The sequence below is a fragment of the Phascolarctos cinereus genome, unplaced genomic scaffold (genome assembly GCF_003287225.1).
Source record: "Phascolarctos cinereus isolate Bilbo 61053 unplaced genomic scaffold, phaCin_HiC Scaffold_4;HRSCAF=312, whole genome shotgun sequence".
Classification (NCBI taxonomy): Eukaryota; Metazoa; Chordata; class Mammalia; order Diprotodontia; family Phascolarctidae; genus Phascolarctos; species Phascolarctos cinereus.
This window is the reverse complement of record NW_027555847.1, coordinates 237,649,380-237,671,238: the sequence shown is the minus strand read 5'-3', so window position 1 is coordinate 237,671,238 and position 21,859 is coordinate 237,649,380. Positions and strand designations below refer to the sequence as shown.

Genomic DNA, 21,859 nt, shown 5'->3' with positions numbered 1-21,859 from the left:
CTGAGAACGACCTCCTACACAAGGTGGCATTTGAGCTGAGTCCTGAAACAATTCAGGGTTTCTAAGAGGTGAAGGTGAAGAAGAGCATTCTAGCACAAAGTTGGGAGATGGAGCACTGTCTATGGGAGAAACATCAAGTTGATTGGACTATGAATAATGTTTTTAAAAGACTATAAAAACAGAAAAGGATCAGGTTGCAAAGAGTATTAAATAGTAAACAGAGGAGTTTATTTTTGCTCTTAGAAGTAATAGGGAACCAATGGAGTTAACTGATCAGGAAAGAAGGGGTAGGAGGCGATGACATAGGCAGACATGCTTTAAGAAAACACTTTTGTAGCTTTTTGGAGAGAACTGAGGCAGGGAAACTAATTAGGGGGCTACTATAATAGTCCAGGAAAGATACAGTGAAAGCATGAATTAGGTCAAGGGTTTCTAAGACATTTTGTGGAAAAACTAAAGATTTGGCAACTGCCTGGCACTGTTATTAATTTAGAATTTATTATGGGATAGGGTATAAGGTAATAATGAAAACCTATTTCCCACCAGCCTACTTTCCTGCTGACCCATCAATATGGCACATAGTAGAAACTACATAAATGTTTAAATAAAAGGCTCTTTCTTATATTTCATAAACCGTTTTCAAAGACAGAAAGAAAGCATTCTGTGCTTTACTTCTGCTAAACTAATGAATGATAAAGCAGAAAAGTTATTGGGTTCTGCCTGCCGATGTGACTTTGGGCAGCTCCTTTAACCACTCCAGAAATCAGTCTCCTTATCTGTAAAAATGAAGAGTTGACCAAATGGCCTCTAAGGCTTTTTCTGAGTTTAAATCTATAATTCCAAGATGCTTTGAAATATAAACCAACATTACTAATGCATGCCAACAAAAAAAAAATTAACTACAACACTAACACGGACTAATGTAACACATCCAAAAAATTATTCATTACTGACCAAGTTGAATTTTAATATAATGAATGCAAAGATGATTCAACAATAAAATTCTTGGTGTAGTCATGTTAGTAACAAAAACAACTAAAAACATATGATTATATAAATGGATATTAAAAAAATCTTTTCTAAGATAATTTTGTTAAAAGTTCTAAAAAGCACAGGAATAAAAAGACCTTTCCTTAATTTAAATGATGAACTTGTGTTGCCATGAGCAAAGCGTTAGTTAAAATGGAAAATCACTAGGAAGTTTTTCCAGTGATAACAAGAGTGAAACAAGGGAAAGTAGTATAACCATTATCAGCTGATATGGCACTAGAAATACTAGTCATAACAATAAGTCAAGGAAAAAAAATTAGGGAATAAGTATTAGAAAAAAGAGGCACAAATATCTTGAGTTTGCAGACAATATAATAGCTTGCTTAAATAAACTTAGAGAATCAACAATAAAAATCGGAAGACAATTGCTGCAGCAAGAAAGCAAGATATATAAAATAAATTCACAGAAATCACCAGTATTTCCATATATTACTAACAAAACCCAAGAAAAGAAAGAGCGATTCCATTCAAAATACCAACAAAATGAACTGAATACCTGGGAGTTTAACTATCCAAGACACACAAATGTACTTAAAACATTTGTTTATTTTAAATTACCTGCAAAGAAATCACAGCAGGTAAAAGTTGAGAAATATTGTTGCTCATGGCAATACAATAAAAATAATACCCAAATTAATCTACAGAGCTAATGTTATATCAAATTAGGAAGGAGAATGCTTTACAGAATTAGACAGATAATAATATAAAAGAACAAATGATTAAAAATATAGGGAAATAATTTTAAAAGAACAAAGGTGATTTGGCATTACTAGATCTCAAGGTACATTATAAACCATTAATTGTAAAAATTATCCAAACAACACAAAATAGAAAAGTGAAGTGGAATAATCAAAGAAAATGTACATAGCAATATAGTCTTTGAAAATCCGAGGACACAAAATACTGTGGAAGGAAAGTTTTATTTAGTTAAAAATATTTTAACTGCTTGTGCTAATAAATGAAGATAAGAGACAGAGTATATAGTATGGAAAACAGCTACTAATCAAGTTTGGCTCAAGAGAGAGTTTGTGAAGGGAAAAGGTATGAAATATGGCTAGAAAGCAGGTGGCAGCCATAACGTATAGGTCTTTAAACACCAGGCTAATAAGTTTGTATTTTATCCTATATGCAGTGAAGAGCTACAGACAGGGGTGTGCAGGTAAATCTTTAACAACAAGCTATCCCAAGGGGGAAAAATACATATGTCACGCTTTCAAATTTAATCTGCATTATTAACATATTCTCCACCACCTTCTTAAATCTAGAGTAGACAATTAACAGTAAATCAAGCCCTGCTTTCTGAGGTGAAAATGCTGAGACTGAACATTTAAGTCAGCTTTGTAGAGATTAGTTAACTCCTGCACACCAAGGGCTCTGTATGGACAGTTTCTGAATACTCGAATGAGTTGGTCAGACCCATCAGGTCATCTTGGCAGACGTGTCAAAGTTGATCAACTGGAGAAGGGAGAGACTTGGAAGCAATCATCTGCCTCAATAGTTATGCCTATTTTCTTAGTTACCTTTCTTTGCAATAACTGGACCTAAGATTTTTTTCTAATCCTTCCCTCTTTGACAGTATCTTGAGACTCAGTCCCTTAACATACACAAAATTCTATTACTATCAATGTCCATATTTGGTTTTATCTAGCTATGCTTCCTGTCTTTGTTATCCTTAGTGTAATTTCTGTTTCCTCATGCAGCATATCAGGTGCTACAATATCAGAATCCAAATGTATTGCCAATAAAATGAAAAAGGAATAAATTAGAAAGTTTTATAAATATATTGCTTCCATTTCATCTGTTCCCCATTCTTCTAGTTTCATTCTTATATGTCTTTGGGATGATTTTGTTAATTTAGGTCTCTGGCTAAACTTTTTGCAAATTTGTTTTTCCTCCACTGCTTCTTGATTTTTTTGAGTACATACTTCACCAATCTTCTTCTATAAGATTTATAAATGAATTTACATTCTAAACCCATTTTGCCCTTTACTGCCATATCTCTCTACTTCCCAAGAACATCAGGTTGGCTAATGAGTTCTAGGTTCCACTGGGACCTCCTTGCTTCAGTGGTTGATTTACATTGGTTAAACTTCCTTTTTTAAGTGTTTTGTCTGTTTTTTACTCATTCTCCTTTCTCCACTTTTTTTCCTTCCTCTTGTTTAAGAGTTTAAGTTGGATTTGCCTCAACTGGGTGCCCATATAGTCTCATTTAGAAAGTTCTATTTTTCAGGGGGGCATGATGCTGATTGGCATCACTAGGCATACAGACAGCCGATTTGGAAATTCCCCACATCAATAATCAGTTATTTTCCTATCTGTTAAAATATAACAAATTTCATGATTTATAACATTGTCTGATACTTGCCATGCCCAGTGTCTTACGATTAATAGGTATATTAATAGGTAGTCTACAAGTCTTTGCTCTCTCACTTCTCACACCTAAATCATTTTTCCAATTTTTTTTTCTTGGCCATTCTCCCCTCTTCTCACTTCTGCACTTAAGTCACCTACTATCAAAGTATATGATGATTCAATTTGGGAATTCTTATCAATTTTTCATAGGATTACTCTACTTTGCATTCTTTGCAAGACATGTCAGTACATTAGATGCAATTATTTTCATTATGGCCACAGGGGAAGAGGAAACAAAACCAATTTCATGTGAAGATGATGCACTGATTTACTTAGAAACTCCAGTAAAAAAAATTTTAGCTAATAGCTTCAATAAAGATTAGGATATAAAGAAATTCACAAACATAATAAGTATTGTATAGTACTAACAAAACCCAGGGAGAGGGAAAGCAGAAAGCATTCCATTTAATATAATAACAAAATGCATTTAAATATCTGGGAGTAACATAGATTGAAATGGAACTATGGGAGGCAGGTAGGTGGTGCAGTGGATAGAGCACCGACCCTGGAGTCAAGAGGACTTGAGTTCAAATCCAGCCTCAGACATATAACGTTTACTAGTTGTGTGACTCTGGGCAAGTCACTTAACCCCAACTGCCTTGCAAAAAAAAAATAGAACTATGAAAACATTTTCAGAGAAATGACTAAATAAGTAGATAAGATATTCAGCATTCATAGCTACATGGTACAGTAGCATCTTAACAATCATGTGGCAACTGAAATTAATACAATGATTAATAGCTTTACCTGTCAAATTACCAAGAAAATACTTTATAAAATAAACCAAAATAAGAACCACATTCATATGGTAAAGCAAGAATATCTAGACAGGTGATTTTTTTAAAAAATCAGCAATAAGACATCTTTGGGGTATTGCATTAAAAATTGTATTACAAAATAGATCAGTGGAATATATTAGATAAATAGGAACTAGAAAGAAATTCACGTAATAGTATATATGTTAAATAAACTCAGGCACACAAGCTAGCAGGGAAGAGACTCTTCCTCTGTGAGGAGCTCCTGGAAAACAATTTGATAGATTTAACATAACGCCTTATATCCATATCAGTCAGTTCAAAACTAGAGAAAAAGAGGTTATAACTTACACAACTGTGAATTGGTAATAATTTATACTTGATCATCATCTACAGAACTTAAAGTGCTGTCATGCTCATTGTTTTGCCTTGAGAGCTGGTTGTGAGATTTACTCACATACCCATCTGTAGCTCTTCACTGCTTACGGGATAAAATACAAACTCATCAGCCACACTGCAGCGACCTCCTACTTTTCAGCCATATTTCATACCATTTCCCTTCACAAAAACTCTCTCTTCTTAGCCAAACTGGACTACTGGCTGCTTCCCAAATTATATGCTGTTCCTCATTTTCATGCATTAGCACAAGCAGTTCCTAATGCCTAGAATGTATTCCCTCCTCCTCTGCCTGTCAGAATCTCTGTCTTCTTTCAAAGCTTAACTCCAGTGTTATATCCTCAGTGAAGTGTTCTCTGATATTCCCCTCAATATTAAGTATTTCTCCTTTCTCAATTTTCCTCTCTTCAATTTAATTTTGCATATATAATGTTCCCTCCTCCTCCCAAGAGAATGCAAATCCAGCAAGTGCCTTGTACACAGTAAGTGGTCATTGCTTGATGAAATGAATTTTTGATGAATTTAACAGTGCACTGTTAAGAATCACTTAGAATATTAACAAGGGTTATTTTCTTTTTCCATTTCAGTACATGTTTCCCAGAAAAACATGGCAATTTCCCTGCTTTTCTTTCTTAATCATATCTTTTTATCTGAAATCAAAATGTAAACTCCTGCTTTTTTGGATTTTCTTTTCATTAGCACAAACAAGGTATCAAAGTTGTTTTTGTTTTTAACAATCCAAACTCATAGCCTGTTCTCATACATAGAATGCTGCTCCTACCCCCACTACAGACAGAAAGTTTGTCTTACTTTGTTACAATTCCATCTTAATATACCTCACTCTACTCTCCCATCCACAGCAAGACAAATCCCAGGATTCTATTTTTACCGACTTTTTTTTTTAAACCTTTCCCCACTTGGCTCTGAAACAACTGTGGTTGAAGAATAACCCCATCCCTACTCATCACCTTCTTTGATTAACTTTCACTCTGGGTACCAACTTCCAAGAAACATTTCATTTCCTTTTCAATATAGCATATTAAAACAGATATTTACATAGTTGCCATGAGCTTTACAAAGCACTTTAAATACATTACCTAATTTGAAACTCATAGCCAACCCATGAGGAAGGTAATACAGATATTACCACCATTTTACAAATGAAGAAACAGAAAAGTTAAGTGACTTATCTTCATCAAAAGCAGAACTCCATGACAGTTCAAATCCTGCCTCACACTCAATAGCTTTGTGACCTGGGCAACTGACTTAACCTCTCTGGGTCTCAGTTCCTTACCTGTAAAAGAAGGCTCCCTTCTAGTTCTAAATCTCAGATCATCTAGTTCTAAATCCATAAACTTATGATCTTTCTAATTCTACCTACTAACCACAACTCTTTTTTTCATTTCTTATCAGATTGGTACTGTGCAATTAGAATTGGTGCCTTCTGATACCTTCCCTCTGGCTGACTGAAATTCTCTCTTTGACATTAAAGTTCTATAATTTGGTGACTAATTTTTTTCTGGATGAGTTAAGTTTGAAGCTCTCTCTGTTGGCATTCTCTAGATTCTATCAAATTGGAATTAGCCCCTTTACTCTCAATACTTCCAGGTAATTTTCCTATGCAAATTTCTGGAACATAGAATTTAGACTCTGTATTTTTCTAGGAGATCAATAATTTTTAGTTCTTCTCAACAAGTTCTGTTGCTTTGGTCTGTTGAAAACTAAAGTCTTTCATTTTGCTATTTGTAAAATTTTGTTCTGATCTTCAATTTCAGCATTTTTCTCCATTCTACTTAATTCTGCTCCTCAGAAAGTTAAATGTTTTACTGTTCCCCTGTCTTTTCTACACTGTCAATTCTCATGTTCTTCTTCTTGAATTTTCCCTTCAGCAAGCTGATTTCTAATCTTATAGATGCCTGATCTTCTGTTTTATCTCTTAATGCAATTCTATACCACTCTGGAGGTTGCTGTGCTAAGTTCTTTCTCTTTTCCAGAGGTACAGTGCAATTTTTTTCCCCTTCTGGAGATTTTTCCTGAGGTTTTTATACATCCTAGTACTTATCCATCATACCAGTCCCTTTTTTTTTGTTTATTCACTTTTTTTTCATTCTGTGAGTTCCCCTGTGAGGATTTCTTTCCATTATCCCTTTTTTCAGCTGTTCTTTTACTTTATATGGCACCTTTGTCACAGCTTTGAAGGGGTAAAGGAAGCTCAGCTTAGTCATGACCACTTTATTCAGCCATCTTTCCAGAAATATCCTATCTACTTCTATGGAAGGAAAAAGTAGCTTATGAAAAATATTCATGCCTATTTAACATTCTTTTCCCTTATTAATATATCTAGACTGAGATGGATATATTACATATAATCTGACAAAGTCACTTCCCTACTTAAATTAATTCCAATGGCTCTCCATTGTCTCTAGTATAAAATATAAACCCCTCTAATTAGATTTAAAGCTCTTCCTAACCGGCCTCAACCCAATCTCATAGAATATGATTCCACCTTTTACACTCCGTCATTCAAAAAAACTGGCTTTGTCTTTGACACATGAGGTTTCATCTCCTGTCTCTGTGCCTTGGCAGTGGCCTTACCCATGCTAGAGGGATCCACCTCCTCCTCATAGAACCTCTCCCTTCAAGATACAGCTTGAGCACCACTTTCTTGACCAATACTCCCCCGCTTCAACAAATGCTAGTGTCCTCCCTCTTAAATTACTCTGTACTATATATAGTTATATATACACTTGCCATCTCCCCAATTGGAATGTAAACTCCTCTAAGTAGAGATTGTTTTAACTTAGCACAGTATTTAGTACAGAGTAGACACTTAAAGGCTTGCTGATGGATAGAAAATAAATTAATGGTAATCAAAGAGTAACAGAGAGTTAGAAGATCTGGGTACCCTTGATTCAACCACTATTTCAGTAACGTTAAACAAGTCACAACTTTCCTCAACTTAACTTTCTTGTAAGAAAAAAAATGCTTGGATTAGAATATCACTAATTTCTCTTCTAGCTCTAAAATTTTATGATCCTACGATCTAATTTTACGTAAGGCAAATCTTCGTAACAATAAAAATGTTTGTTATCTCACATCTTACAGTTAATTACAAATATGATTAAGGAAGTTTAAATATTTTGCTTCTGAAGGCCTGAAGAGGAACATAAGATGAAAATGTTAAAGCAATTTTAGTTGGATCTGAGCAATAATAGTCACCTGTGCTGATGAAGTGCTTTTCTATCTATTTCCCAAGCTAATTCAGTGGCGAATTCTGGTTGGTCAGTATGGTCCACAGGGTCAGTAGCCAACTGTTCTCCATCAAACTTTGCTTCTACTACAAGCATATGTTTTGCACGCTTAGGAAAATGACGCCCTGCAAAAATATAGGCCTACATATTAATTATACATGTATAAAAATCACATGCTAGCCAATGTTATATTTGAAGGTTTAATTCAGAAAAATATAAAGATATATGAAAAAATGATAACAGTATTGAATTTTCATAAAGATGAACATTTTATTTACACTTAAAACAGTTCTTTCTTCAAATAAAAGGATTAATAGATTTGTGAATATGCTATAAACTGGAAGAGTGCATTTAAATTTGCAACAATTCTGAAAACCTTTTCAAATTAAAATTTAATGTTCAAATTCCTTAAGAGTCTAGCCCGCTTCTACTGGTGCTACAAATTAAAATTTAAAATATGAGCAGCAGCACAATTTTACACAAAAATTAGATTATCTCTTTTCTAATAATATCACAAAAAGCTAGGATAACTGGCAGAAGAACTACTTTTACCTCAATTTTCCCTCATAATTCAGGTAAAGTCATTTTGTCCCCTAAATTAGATAAGAAATGGCAACAATACATAACCCCTTATTTTATATGAGGGACAAATGCTGACCGTTACACAAAAAATATCAAAAATCAGTTAAAGAAACACTATCAGTTCCTTCCTCAAACCATTTCTTTTTCTATTCTCATTGCCAGCACTCAAATTCTAAGTTTTTATTACCTCACTACTTACTGTATTACTACATCAGCCTTCTAGCTGTAGCCTGGCTAATTTTCCTAAAACATCACTTTCATCATGGCATTCCCTTGCTCAAGAACTTAGAAAAGCCTATTTTCCCACTGCAACAAATTTAACTTTTCCAAACAGTTTTCCTACATAATCTGGTTCTATGCTATCAATTCAAACACTTCCTATTACTCCAAAATGTTCACCCTCTGCTCTAATCAAGGCAGACACCTCACTATCCCATGAGGATATCATGGTCACTGCAACTTTTGATAATGTAGTCTTGCTGTCCTGTTCTCCCCCTTACCGGTCTACTTAGCCATATACTACCTCATTTACTGTCCAACTCAAATTCAACTTTGTACATTAATCATTTCCTGACTGATCCAGATATCACATGTCAAACATCTCAGACATCTCATCTAAATACTACTACCAACTTAGTTACTTCAGACACTTTGAAATCAAACTCATAGAAAAAACTGCCTCCATTTCCTCATGTTCCTTTTAAAAAGGCATTTTCAATCAGTCAACATTTATCTTTTAGGTGACAAGTACTATGCTAAGCTATTCCCTGTCCTCAAAGAGCTTACAATCTAATGGGGGAAACAACATGCAAACAGATACAAAGCAAGCTATGTGTAAGATAAATAGGAAATAATTAGTGGGGGAGGGGAGATACTAGAATTAAGAGGGGTTGGGGATGGCTTCCTAGAGAAAGTAGGATTTTAACTGGGATTAAAGGAAGCCAGGGAAAAGTCAGTAGTAGAAGGGAAGGAGGGAGCCCAGGAATGGGGGAAAATCAGAGAAAATGCCAGAAGCCTACTGTCTTATTTTTGGAACAGTCAGGAGGCCAGTGTCACTACACTGGGTTAAAAAGTATGGATCAAGGAGTAAGGTGTAAGAAGACTAGAAAGAAAAGAGGGACTAGGTTATGAAGGGCTTTGAATGCAAACAGAGAATTTTTTATTTGATCCTAGAGGCAATAGGAGTTTATTGAGCAAAGGGGTGTGTGTGTGTGTGTGTGTGTGTGTGTGTGTGTGTGTGTGTGTGTGTGTGTGTGTGTGTGTGAGAGAGAGAGAGAGAGATACATGATCCAGAAAATATCTTTAATGGTTGAAAGGAAGGTGGATTAGAATGGGGAAGACACTTGAGGCAAACCAACCCACAAGCAAATTATTGCATAATCCCAGCATAAGGTGATGGGCCTACTCTGGAGTGGTGGCAGTGTCACAAATGAGAAGGTTCAAGAGAGGTTGCACAGGTGAGGAGTCCAGGATAACTCCTACTTTGCAAGCCTGAATGATGACCTGTTTTGCCTCTTCATCCTAAGGATCATGGGACCCTTCCATCTGACTATCAGCTGAAATCTTTCCCATGTGTTGTCTCCCCATTAGAATGTGAAATCCTTGAGATCAGGGACTGTCTTACTTTTCTGTTTGTATCTCTATTGCTTAGCATAGTGCTTTAAATATGGTTGAGTGCTCAAAAAATGCTGTTCTCATTCATTCATTCATTCATTCATGCATTCAATCATGGTTCCTGACTTGCCTGAAATTCTTCTCTACAAGGAGACACACCAGCTTTAAACTGCTAAATATCTAATGCCCTTTTCTCAGTTCTCATATTTTTAATGAGCTCTCTGCAGCTTTCAACACTGTCCAAAAATACTTTCCAGCGGGTATTCTTTCCTGGACTGGGTTCCACTAAATTGCTCTTCATTCTCCTCCTGACTACTTCGTTGAAACATTCTCCTGGTTCCATCCACTAAGTATTATGTCTTCTAGGACTCTGTCTTGGGTCCTTCTCTCTTTGATTTCCATACTCTTACTTGATCTCATGCATCATCTCTCTACAGATAAACATACAGATACCTAGCCCCTATTTTTCTCTTAAACTCCAATAACATATTATTAATTCCAGATGTCTGCTAGATATCTACACCTAGATTCTAATCATCATCTCCAACTAAAAAAAGGGAAAATAAAAATTATTCCCCAAACAACCCCATCAACCAAACTTCCCCATTTCTGTTGACAGCACCACAACATTTCTAGTCAACCTTGTTGGTTTCCATATCTGGAGTCAACTCTGACTCTTACTTCTTCCATCCCCTTATCCAATCACTGTTGATTTCATCTGTACAGCCTCTACTATAGGTCAGACTTTCATCACAATTTAGGCTCTCAACATCTCTCACCTACATGACTGTAATAGTATAACTGGTTTCCCTGCCTACAGTTTCTTCCTTCACCAAATCATCTTCCATAGTTACCAAACTGATATTCCTACAGCAGATTGTACCACATCACACACCTCAACACATTCAAAATTCTTCAAAAGATCCCTATTATCTCTACTATAAAAGATCTTCAAACAGGCATTTGAAGTCCTTCACAACGTAGCTACCTTTCCAGTTTTATTTCACATTACTCTTCATTACAAACTAGTTTGCTAGCCATTTCCTGTACATGACATTCTATCTCTGTCAACTAGTACTCTAGTTAGAAGTCTTATCTATAGCTCTCTATCTCCTACAGTTTGGTAAAGCAATGAGCAATGAAAATATCTACTGGCTGGTTGGTTCAAGTGATGAAAATAATTTGCAAAAGGTATATTTCATAACTTTAAATAATCAGTGCCCTCTTTTTCATATGGTTAAGATTATCCATGATCTAATTCTCTGTAATTAGATATTGGTCTTTTCCTTCAAATTTTCCTTGACTTGAAATGCTTGTTTCCGTTTTCTTCTCCAGAAACATGGATGTTTCAGGACCTCCACTCATCATTTTAAAAATTTCTACATAGCATTTATATCTTACCAAAAAAATCAAGTATATAAGAAAAATCTTTTTAAATCTACCAAGTGTCCATCTGGTATGGAAAAAAGGAGTGGACCCATCATTAACTGTTCAAACTACCCAGCAAAATCTACATTTTACAATACCTAACACATACAGTGCTGGAGGGAAGTTGAAGAAGATGAACCTTTAACGGTTCACTGTTACCAGAAACTGAAGTGCACAAATGACGCTGTCCTTTAAATAATAAAACACTAGATACTACTGATTAAAAAACCTCTTTACTGGTAGCAAGATGGCACAATAGATAGAACACTGAATCTGGAGTCAGAAACATCTGAGAAAGCTTTTCCTCCATCCTCTTTAATTATAGTGTCTTCCCCTGTTGATTATTTCCAATTTATCTTCTATATAGCCTGTCTGTACACAGAGAAGTTTGTCTGCTGTCACTTTGAGGGTGGGACCTGTCTTTTTACCTTTCTTGGTATTCCCAGCATTTAGCACGGTCAAGTACATGGTAGGTGTTTAATAAATGTTCATTGACAGTTCAAATCCAGCCACAGATACTTGCTACATGCAAGTCACTCAAACTCTTTCTGCCACAATTTCCCTCATTAGTAAAATGGGGATAATAATAGCACCTGCTTCCCAGGGTTGTTTGTCAGGATCAAATGAGATCACATTTGCAAAGAGCTTTGCACACTCTAAAGAGCTAGCTCTTATTATTATTACCACCAGATGTCCTGGGGATTACATCTCACACACAGCCGTAATTCCTGGAGTTTATTAGAACCCTGGGGACAGGGTTCTTCTAATCGCTGGTTTCAAAGTTTCTAAACTTCGCAGAAGACTGTGCAGGGTATAACCTCAATCTGTAAAAAACACATTCACCCACAGTCCCACACTGTTCCTTTACAATTTAAGGAGCAGCAGAGGCGAAGGGGGTACCAGGCTCTCGGGGGGGGGGCGGAGAGGGGAGGGAAGGGAGGGAGGGTAAGGGGAGCCCCTGTCACCCCTTCCCCCCCAGCCAGCTGTCCTAGTAACAATGGATCCGGGGGTAGGGGTGAGGGTGGGGATGGGGGGTGGGGGGGAAGGCTCGCTCACCTTCCAGGATGGAGACCACGATCAACAGCTGGTCGGACTTGGAGACCATTTCTGCTGGTTGTTCCAGGAGGGAGAAAAGGCTGCTGAATGAGAACAGGCCCCGATCGGGGGGGCCCGACTACCCCCGGACCCCAGTTCCGAGGACAGCCCTCCCCGGGGGACCCCCTGGCCGCGGCCCGCCTCCCGGAGCACCGGCCCTCAGCCGCCCACTCCAGCCGGCTCGGCCGTTGCCGCCGCTCGCCTCCTCCGCCGGGCTCCCCCACCTCCTCCGGGGCCCCGAGCCCCGGGCGCTTTAGCTCGTCCCCTCCGCTGCTCCGAGGATGCTACGGTGACTGCGGCCTCCGGTGGCCAGGCCCGTTAAGAAAGCGAGGCGGCGCCGGCCGGGCCGGGCGGGGGCCTCCGGCCGCTGGCGTCGCCGCTTTTCAAACCTCCCGGCAGGAGTCCCGCCGTCTGTCCCGCCGTATCCTCCGCAGTAGCCGCCTCTCTTCCGCCTAGCAACCCGGCCGCTGGGCCTAACGTCCCAGGGGGGAAGCTGGAGGACAAAAGGCAATAGAGATGAGCTCAGCGAGGGCTAGAGCGCCACGGTCCCGCCTTAAGGACAGCTTTTTTCATTTGACCGTAGTCCCGGACAACGCGAGGAGGAGGAGAAACGGAGGGAGAAAATAGGTAGTGAGTTATTTCGCAGCTCCCCCTTGCAGTGAGCCAGGGGAACCGCGGCCGATTTGACCGCTGTCTGTTTGCGCAGGCGCGCTGAGGAAATCCCGCAGTCGATAGGGTTGTTGTTGGTGGTGGTTGGTTGGTTGTTTGGTTGGTTTGTTTGTTTGTTAGTTTTTTCAGTTTCTGCTCTGGGAGTTTGTTGTTTTCTTCTACCCATACGAGTCCCAGTGGGGCTCGGGGCTAGGTAGAGAAACTCTCTTTAAAAGAAATTATATACTATGAACATGCAAAAGTCCTATGAAATAAAATAGAAAATTTCAAAGTCTCCAAATCAACGTTGCACACAGTCCTTAGGACTGTTTTATTAATAAGGACAATAAGTTTCTAAATTTAAAGCCTGAAGGTATTTTAGGGGACTTGGAGTTCTACCGCCCCTCGGTTTACAGAGAAGCTAAATGACATGCCCAGGATCACACAGCTTTTAATTGGTCCGGCAAGATTGTGGAGACGGGTCCAGATTCACTGGCCTTCTGATTTCGCCCACGGGACACTCCGCCTCCGGGCTCGGGGCATTTTCTCTGGCTGTCCCAGGCCTGGAAAGCTCTCCCTCCTCCGCTCCAACTCTTGACCTCCCGGGCTTCCTTTAAGTCCCAGTGAAAATCCCATCTTTTACTGGAAGCCTTCCCCGACCGCTCTTAATTATAGTTCCTTCCCTCTGCTGATTATTTACTACTTACCCAGTCTGTATATAGCTTGCTTTGATTTATTTGCGTATCTCCTCCATTAGATTTTAAGGTCCTTGAGGGCAAGAACCGTCTTTTACCTCTTTTTGTATTCCCAATGTTTAATACAAGCCATAGTAGGCTTTTAATAAATATGGATTGATTGGATTGATTGATCTAACTTACTCCAATTATTCTGTCCATATCATGAGGTCTCTACTGAAAAAAAGAAAGAAAAAAAAAGACAGAAATTCCTTCATCCTATCAGTCACTACATAAACCTAACAAGTTTTTCAACTCCTTAGAAATAACACCAAAACAAATAAAATAAGCGTATGGACACAGAACTGCTCCTGCGCCCAGTTGGGCTGGTGCACTCACCCTTTTCCTTCTAAAGGGACTCCTGACTGCCCCGAAGTGTATAAACCAGGTTCGGCCCTGAAGGAGCCTGGTCTCTAAAGGGAAGATTCTGCCTTATTTTTCTTTCTTTCTTTTTTTTAACATCTTCAACTCTAGTTCTTTATATCTCTGTCCCAGAGCCACACAGAGAATCAGTTAAAACCTATGTTTGGCAGCTCTCTAGGGTCTCTTCAAAAAGGGAGCATAGGAATGTACTTTTGACAGTTATTTCCATCACAAAAGAAATGCTTAGGACACAAAACACTCACAACCACCCTTTGACAAAGAAATTTGTAGCTACTGTATTATTACATAACTACTGTATTATTACACTCTTCTGGGAAGTGGACATTTAATGCGTGGGCTGTCGAGTAGGCATTTTACCTTCACATGGTATGAAAAACTCTCACAAAGTCCTTATGTTCTGGGAAGCCAAGACAAGCATTGTGCTCATTCTTTGGTCGGGGTAATCTCCTTTAAGAAATGCTGTAGTAGTTGTAGGGGTGTGGTGCAGTGGTGACCAACTGTGGGACCCAGGAGACCCTAACCTCAAACTCACAAGGTTTTCTCCAAGGCTGGTAATGCCCATCCAGGGGATGCTAAGGGAAAGAAACCCATGTTCAGGGAAAGAAACAAGACAAAAGAGCTAACTAGGGCCTTGAGATCCCAACTGAGGCTCACCTCCACAAGCAGAGAGAGGGAGATGGAGAGATAGAGAGAGAAAGAGACAGAGACAGAGAGAGCATATAACCTCTCTCTCCCTTAAAATCAACGCAGGGTCCATCACTCCTTCACAGTCCCAATGGAAGGGAAGTGTAAATGAAGTATATGAGGAGTACCATACATAAGAGACCAATAAGATTGCTTTGTAAGGAATAAATTGAGGGTTATGTTGTAACAGTATGGCCTTAGACATAGTCACCTACAATTCTTTAGCTACTGCCAAGAACAGATGCATGCACTTGATCCAAACCTAAAGAGGTTGCTATGCCAATGCTCTTCCAACATCATTGCGGCACCTAAGTCCTGATAAACTTACCGACAACAAAAAAATCTGAGAAATAGTTGTGTTATATGTGAGCTATTTTGGAATACCTGTACAAGTTATTTCTTTGTTAGGTATATTTTTTAAAAGTGCTATAGCTGATTTCTTTCACAGTCTCTTGCAGACTGCCTATATACGTACACTCTGGCTGCAGCTATTTTCCTCTTTTCAATACTCTTCTATTATTTCAAGGATTGCTTACGTATGGTTTCTTTGCAGACTTAACACTTTGACTTAGTTGTCAGGATTCTTGGGTACTGGAGGACCAGTGAGCAAACTTCTGCAGGTATGTGTGGTCATTTTCTAGCAGACAAGAGACCTTGACTTTCTAAAAGTCTTCCTGCTGGGACTTTGTTCACTGACCCATACTTTGAGAAGTAGAAGACCTGTAAGTAAATTGAAGACTAGACAATGTGAGTTGTGGAAAATTGGTGGCTCTGGCTCTAAAGAGATTCCAGCTGGTCTCCACTGGCTAAAAGGGTGGAGAAATATGGGAAGTCTGACATGCTGCCAGCTTTTCTCTCTCTCTCTCTCTCTCTCTCTCTCTCTCTCTCTCTCTCTCTCTCTCTCTCTCTCTCTCTCTCTCTCTCTCTCTTCCCCTGCCAGAAACATTTACTTCAAAAGGTGTAATCATGAATATACTAATATACAAACTTATTCCTGCAACACATGGGAGACATAATCTTCCTGCACCACTATCATGTAGAATGGTTATACTTATGAAAAGCCAGATTTGCAATGGCCAAAGGAAGGTTCAATTGAACTAGATAAGGGAGAAGGGAATAAGAATTTACATAGAATCTATTATCTCATCCGATCCTCCCAACACCTCCTCAAAATAAATGCTTTTATTATCCCCATTTTACAGTTGAAGAAACTAAGGCTAAATGATTTGCCCAAGGTCACATAGCTAATAAGTATCTGAGGCAGAATTGGAACTGCACTCTTCTTATTCCTGATTGCATGCTATCCACTGCAGCAACAGCTGCCTGTAAGGATAAGTTAGTTTACTTAATGTGATTCTTGGAAATCTTGCATCCAAAGCAAATGGATTATTGGATTCTTTAGGAAGGGTACAAACTTAAGAATGATTTGGATACTCAGAAAGAAAAACTTTAAAAATGAAAGAAGATATGGACACAACTGAAAATTACTGAACAACAAAAGTGAGAAAATTAAAAGCACTCTCTCCAAACCTTTTTCTTTCTCTGCCCTTCCACATCCTATCACAGCTCTGTACCCTTCAATTCCTCTTGGGCCAAGTACACTTGAAGCCCACTCAACCAGAATCTTAAATTGTAAATTATTATTTTTTTGCTTTCACCTTATTTGCCAGTCAGTCCTTGGGAAAAGACCTGCTGTGTAATTAAGGGCTACCATATTCTATACCCCAGAGAGAATATTTTTGGAACTCCCCGGAGAAATTTCTGGATTTAGTTACTATGTGCCGAAAGTAGCAGTTTCACCTTAAGTTGGAAAAAGCACCCCAATTGAAAGAGATAGATTCTGTCTTGGGGGGTCCACTCTAGTAATGTTACTGGCTAGATAAAAGGAATTAAATAAGGCACAATTAGCTATTGTAAAGATAAATCATGACCATCCATTAAGTAATACCCTATGTCTAAAGCTCAAACTGAGTGAATATGGCCAGTAATAGAAGATTTAGAAAAACCGGGTGTTGTCAGAAAGGGACAATCCCCATGTAATACCCCTATCTTACCAATAAGAAAAAAAGGAAAATTAGATAAAGAAGGTTGACATGATTATCATTTTATACAAGATTTAAGAGCTATAAATAAGTTTATAATTCCCATGACTCCAGTTGTTCCCAATCCTACTATTATTATTATAACTTTTATACTTCTGACCTTGTGATTCTTTTCAATAATGAGTGTTTTCTGTTTTCTTTTCCATTCCATTAGCTGAAGAATCTAAATTCTTGTTCGCTCTTCCTTATGGGAGATCTCTGTATGGCAAAGAATTCCCCAAGAGTTCCATGATTCATCTACTATCTTTTCTAGACACTTGCAGTAGAATTTAAATTGTTTATTTGTCCAAAAGGGTATTCCTTGATTCAATATGTAAATAATTTGTTAGTAGCTTCTGAAAATGAAGACCAAAATAAAATCAATACTCTTGCTTTGTTTAAGTTCTTAGGTACACAAGGATATAAGGCATCTTTGGACAAGCTGCAGTATTGCCTGTCAGAGTAGAATAGATAGGACGCCTCCTCTCAGCAGAAGGAAGGCATTATCCTCCCAAAGTGAACCAATTCTAAGAATGAGGCTTCCCCATACTAAGAAATAGTTTCACTAATTCCTCAGTTTGATAGGCTATTGCAAACAGCGGATTCTTGCTTTTGTTAAAATTGCCAGGTTTTAACTTTGATGCTGCATGATAATTCCCCAATCCCTTAAAATGGGAAGAATAATTTGAACAAAGCTTTTTAACCTTGAAGGGAGCCATTGTATCCTCTCTAGTAATAGATAGACCCAATTTTAATAACCTTTTCTATTTATCTTACTATGAGAGAGAAGGGGTGACAAATAGAGTCATCATTCAAAAATTGTGGCCGGATTATGAACCTGTAGCATATTTTTCACTTCATTTGTATCTTGGGTCCCTGAGGATTCCAGTATGCCTGTGAACAGTGGTGGTAGATGTTATAGCAGAGAAAGCACAGGTCTTAATCCTGGGACATATGACCTATCTGCATATTCCCCATGTAATAATGGCTATATTGCAAGTCTATTAGCCACAATATCTTTGTGAAACATCAAACTACTTAAGAACAAGCCATACTGTCCAACCCAAATATTATTCTAGGATGATATAATCTAATAAATCCCACTACTCTTTTTCCAGAAAATAGGGACCTGGAGGATCATGATTGCCAAGTGACAATTGAGGAAGAAAAGCCTAGACCTAACTATCCTAGCTATCCCTTTACAGAAATGTAACTTAATATTATTCACAGATGGATCTGGATAGACTTGCACAAAATAATGACGAGTGAAATGAGCAGAACCAAGAGAACATCTGTATAAAGTAACAGCAATGTTGTTTTAAGAACAACTTTGAGCAACTAAGTCATTTTGACTATTATAAATACCCAAATTAACCACAAAGGACCTATGAGCTCTCCGCATCCGGAGAAAGAATTGATGAATAGACGTATGAATAGAATGATTTTACATATATGTACATATTTGTATTTAATGGTAGCCATCTCTAGGTCTGGAGGTGGGGGAAGTAGGAAGAAAAAAAGTCAAATGATAATTTCATTGTATATTTAAAAGGAATAGCAAGTTGTACATAATAGATTTACAGTTTCATGTGCAATCATTTTTTTCTATTCTGTTATGAAAATGCTTGATTTACTTTTTAAGTTCAGAATAAAATAAATAAAAATTTTAAAAAGAGAGTAAAAATATGTATAGGTAGGAAATGTGTTTTAGGGACTTGCCATGATACTAGGCAAATTTGGAAAAATTTCTTACTTATCTCCGTGGAAACTAAGGTATCCCAAGGATTATTGATCATCTCTTGGCTAAAAGCCTCATAATTGCCCCTGGAAATATTAGTGATGCATTCATTGTAAAGTTCACACTAAGCAAGATGATCCTATTTCTAAAGAGAGTAATTTTGCAGATAAAGCAGCAAGGAGTTTTGACTGAAAAGGGAATCCTCACCCATGAAAATCCTTTGGTAATTTGAGATTCTTTCAGGCAGTTTCAAAATTATATCAGCAAAAGATAACTTTGAAGATGAAAGACTATGGAGAGCTTCAAAGATAAAAAGTGGCATGTGGAAACTTTAATGGAGTTATACACATTTTTCAAACTTTGTATGCTTAGATGGCATTGCTTTGCCATCTACAGATTCACACTGGTCTAAGGTTGACAGTACATGTTCCACTCAAGGTTTTCAGTACATATTAGTCTTGTCACAAGAAGGATAGTATAAAAGGAATTTTAATGAGATGTTTAGTCTGTCAGAAAAATTCTGTATGATCTAACCCAAATGTAAGGCCTACAGGATTTCTAAGACCTTCACTTCTTGGTACCTGATGGCAAATGGACTTAATTGAATTTAATCAAACTGAAGGTAAAAGATTCTGTCTAGTCCTTGTGATGACGTCAGGTTGACATGAGGCTTTTCCAACCTCAAAGTGATATACCCAAGCAGTAGTTAAGAATTGATAAATTATATTACTCCTACTTTTGTAACACCAAACCAACTGGAATCTGACAGAGGTAACTATTTTATAGCTAAATCCCTTCAAGAACTTTGCCAATATCTACAAATTCCTATTTTCTTATACTCTTTACCAACCCCAGTCACTGAGATGAATGAAAGAGTAAATAAAACACTAAAGAATTCCTAATCCAAATGCAGCAATCTACAGGACTAAATTAGCCTAGAGCTTTACCTCTAATTTTTTTTTTGAGGCAATCAGGGTTAAGTGACTTACCCAGGGTCACACAGCTAGTAAGTCTCAAGTGTCTGAGGCTGGATTTAAACTCACATCCTCCTGACTCCAGAGCCAGTGCTCTGTCTACTGCATCACCTAGCTGCCCCCACTTCTAACTTTAATGAAGATTCATGCTACTCCTTCCAGCGAGCATAGCATCTCCATTTTTTAGTTAGTGTTAGGGATGTACCCTTCTCCTCTCCCAGATACTTTTGAAACCAGCCATAATCAAAGACAATATATAAAGGGTTTATTTTCCTCCATGTGAGAAGTATTACAGCAAGTAAATCAAACCTATCAAGAGCCATCCAAAGAATTGTGTCATCACTACCCACCAGGAAATAGAGTGAATATAACGGTCTTCTATCATCAGAATGGATTGGCTGCCTATTGGGAAGGACCTTTTGTGTACTGCTGGTGATCCACACGGTCATACCAGTTGCAGAAGATCCACTTGGTTACATTCCAGCCACAATAAACCAGCTCCAAACGAAGAGTGGACTATGACTCTTGTTAAAACACCGAAGTATACATTTTCACCCATAGAAAGAAATGAAGTCCTCTGAGAAGATCTATTATAATAGGTTAATAGTAACTTGGGTTGACTTCTTTGCTATTCTATTTTGACAGCATTCATAACTCCACTTTTAATTTTAAAATGCTTACTTTTCTAATAGGCCCCAAAATGAAAATATTGAGTGTTCTTTTTATAACTAGATTTCTCCTGTTTGTTAGTGATGATAGCTTTTATTTTCATTCATTTACTGATTGCCCAGAATGGGGAATCTGTCCTTGGTCTGTGGCAATAGGGGATGTAGATGAAAGTACTCTGTTATGGCAAATATACACACATAGACATATGTATATCTATATATAATATATAGTATAATTCTACTGGTCAAGTTATTGGCAGGGTACAGGTCACTAAATGGACATTTCTGAAAATAGTAGTACCATTAGTAGTACCACTAACTTAAACTGTTCTTCATGGTCATCAAATGTCTCTCAAATATGTGTTCTAGAAGTCACATAATGGAGATCTCATTATATCCACCCAAAGAACCTAAATTATACCACCATCACCAACTGTTCTGCCTAACTGCTTAGTAACTGTTGGGATTTGGTTGAATCATACTTTTAATGGATATAAAGATGACCATAATAAGACTGGGCCCAAATAGTGTCATTGATTTCATCAGGTTATTCAGAATGTTACCCCTAGAAATGATGTTCCTTCTATTTTCAGCTCTTGGCAGACCGAAGCACTATTTTAAGAGCCCCTAGATTAATGAAGTAGATGTTTTCGTTGAATGTTCAAAAGTCAATATTAATAGGTTCAGAACTTCATGTATTCCCTGATCAGTGTTCTCGTGGAAAGCTTTTGTGAATGGACCCAAGTAGGTTTGCATTCAGACCAAGTGAGATTTGTTAGATACTGTCCTCAGGGGAAAAGGCACAGGAACTGGTATTAGTAATATCTTTGAAATAGAAACTTAACTAATAAATTGAGTGTTCTGGGTTCATTATAGAAACACATTATTCAAATGCAAACTAATTGAGATCACAACTTCATGCAAGATATGATTTATAATGCCCAATGAGTCTGGGACTTAAAGAGATTACATGGAGTTGAACTGCCTAGAATACAGTATTGATTTTTCTGACAACGAAATTATGAAGTTGTATAGTTTTCCATTGATGAAAAGGCTGACAGCCTTGTTGGTCAATAACAATAGTATGCTTATACCATAGAGATAAGGAGGTAATTGTATCCTGCCTAATCCCAATGTAGGGGTTTTTTTTTTTTGGTTTTGCTTTCATTTATTTATTTATTTATGCATTTATTTATTTGTTTCTTTGTTTATTAACAAGAATAGTATTGAGGAATTGAGTGATCTGGATCCATTCTTTGATGACTATCGAATGACCTCCATGAGTATTTTAACACATCCTGTGACAAATAAGGAACACTACCATATATCAATCAGTCAATAAACATTAAACACTTGCTATGTGCC

The 21,859-nt window shown here is 37.7% G+C and overlaps 1 protein-coding gene and 1 long non-coding RNA gene across 2 annotated transcripts in view; one reads left to right on the top strand and one right to left on the bottom strand.

Moving 5' to 3' along the window:
• The window catches only part of CEP120 (centrosomal protein 120), a 107,992-nt gene extending 94,915 nt beyond the window's left edge, over positions 1-13,077 (bottom strand). The window contains exons 1-2 of the mRNA XM_021009556.2: positions 12,545-13,077; positions 7,833-7,989 (exon numbers count right to left, since the gene is read on the bottom strand). Of these exons, the coding sequence (XP_020865215.1) occupies positions 7,833-7,989; positions 12,545-12,593 (206 nt within the window). The 5' untranslated portion in view covers positions 12,594-13,077. The remainder of the gene's footprint in view (positions 1-7,832; positions 7,990-12,544) is intronic.
• The window catches only part of LOC110223857 (uncharacterized), an 82,622-nt gene that overhangs the window by 38,658 nt on the left and 22,105 nt on the right, over positions 1-21,859 (top strand). The gene's annotated exons all lie outside the window — the stretch shown is intronic.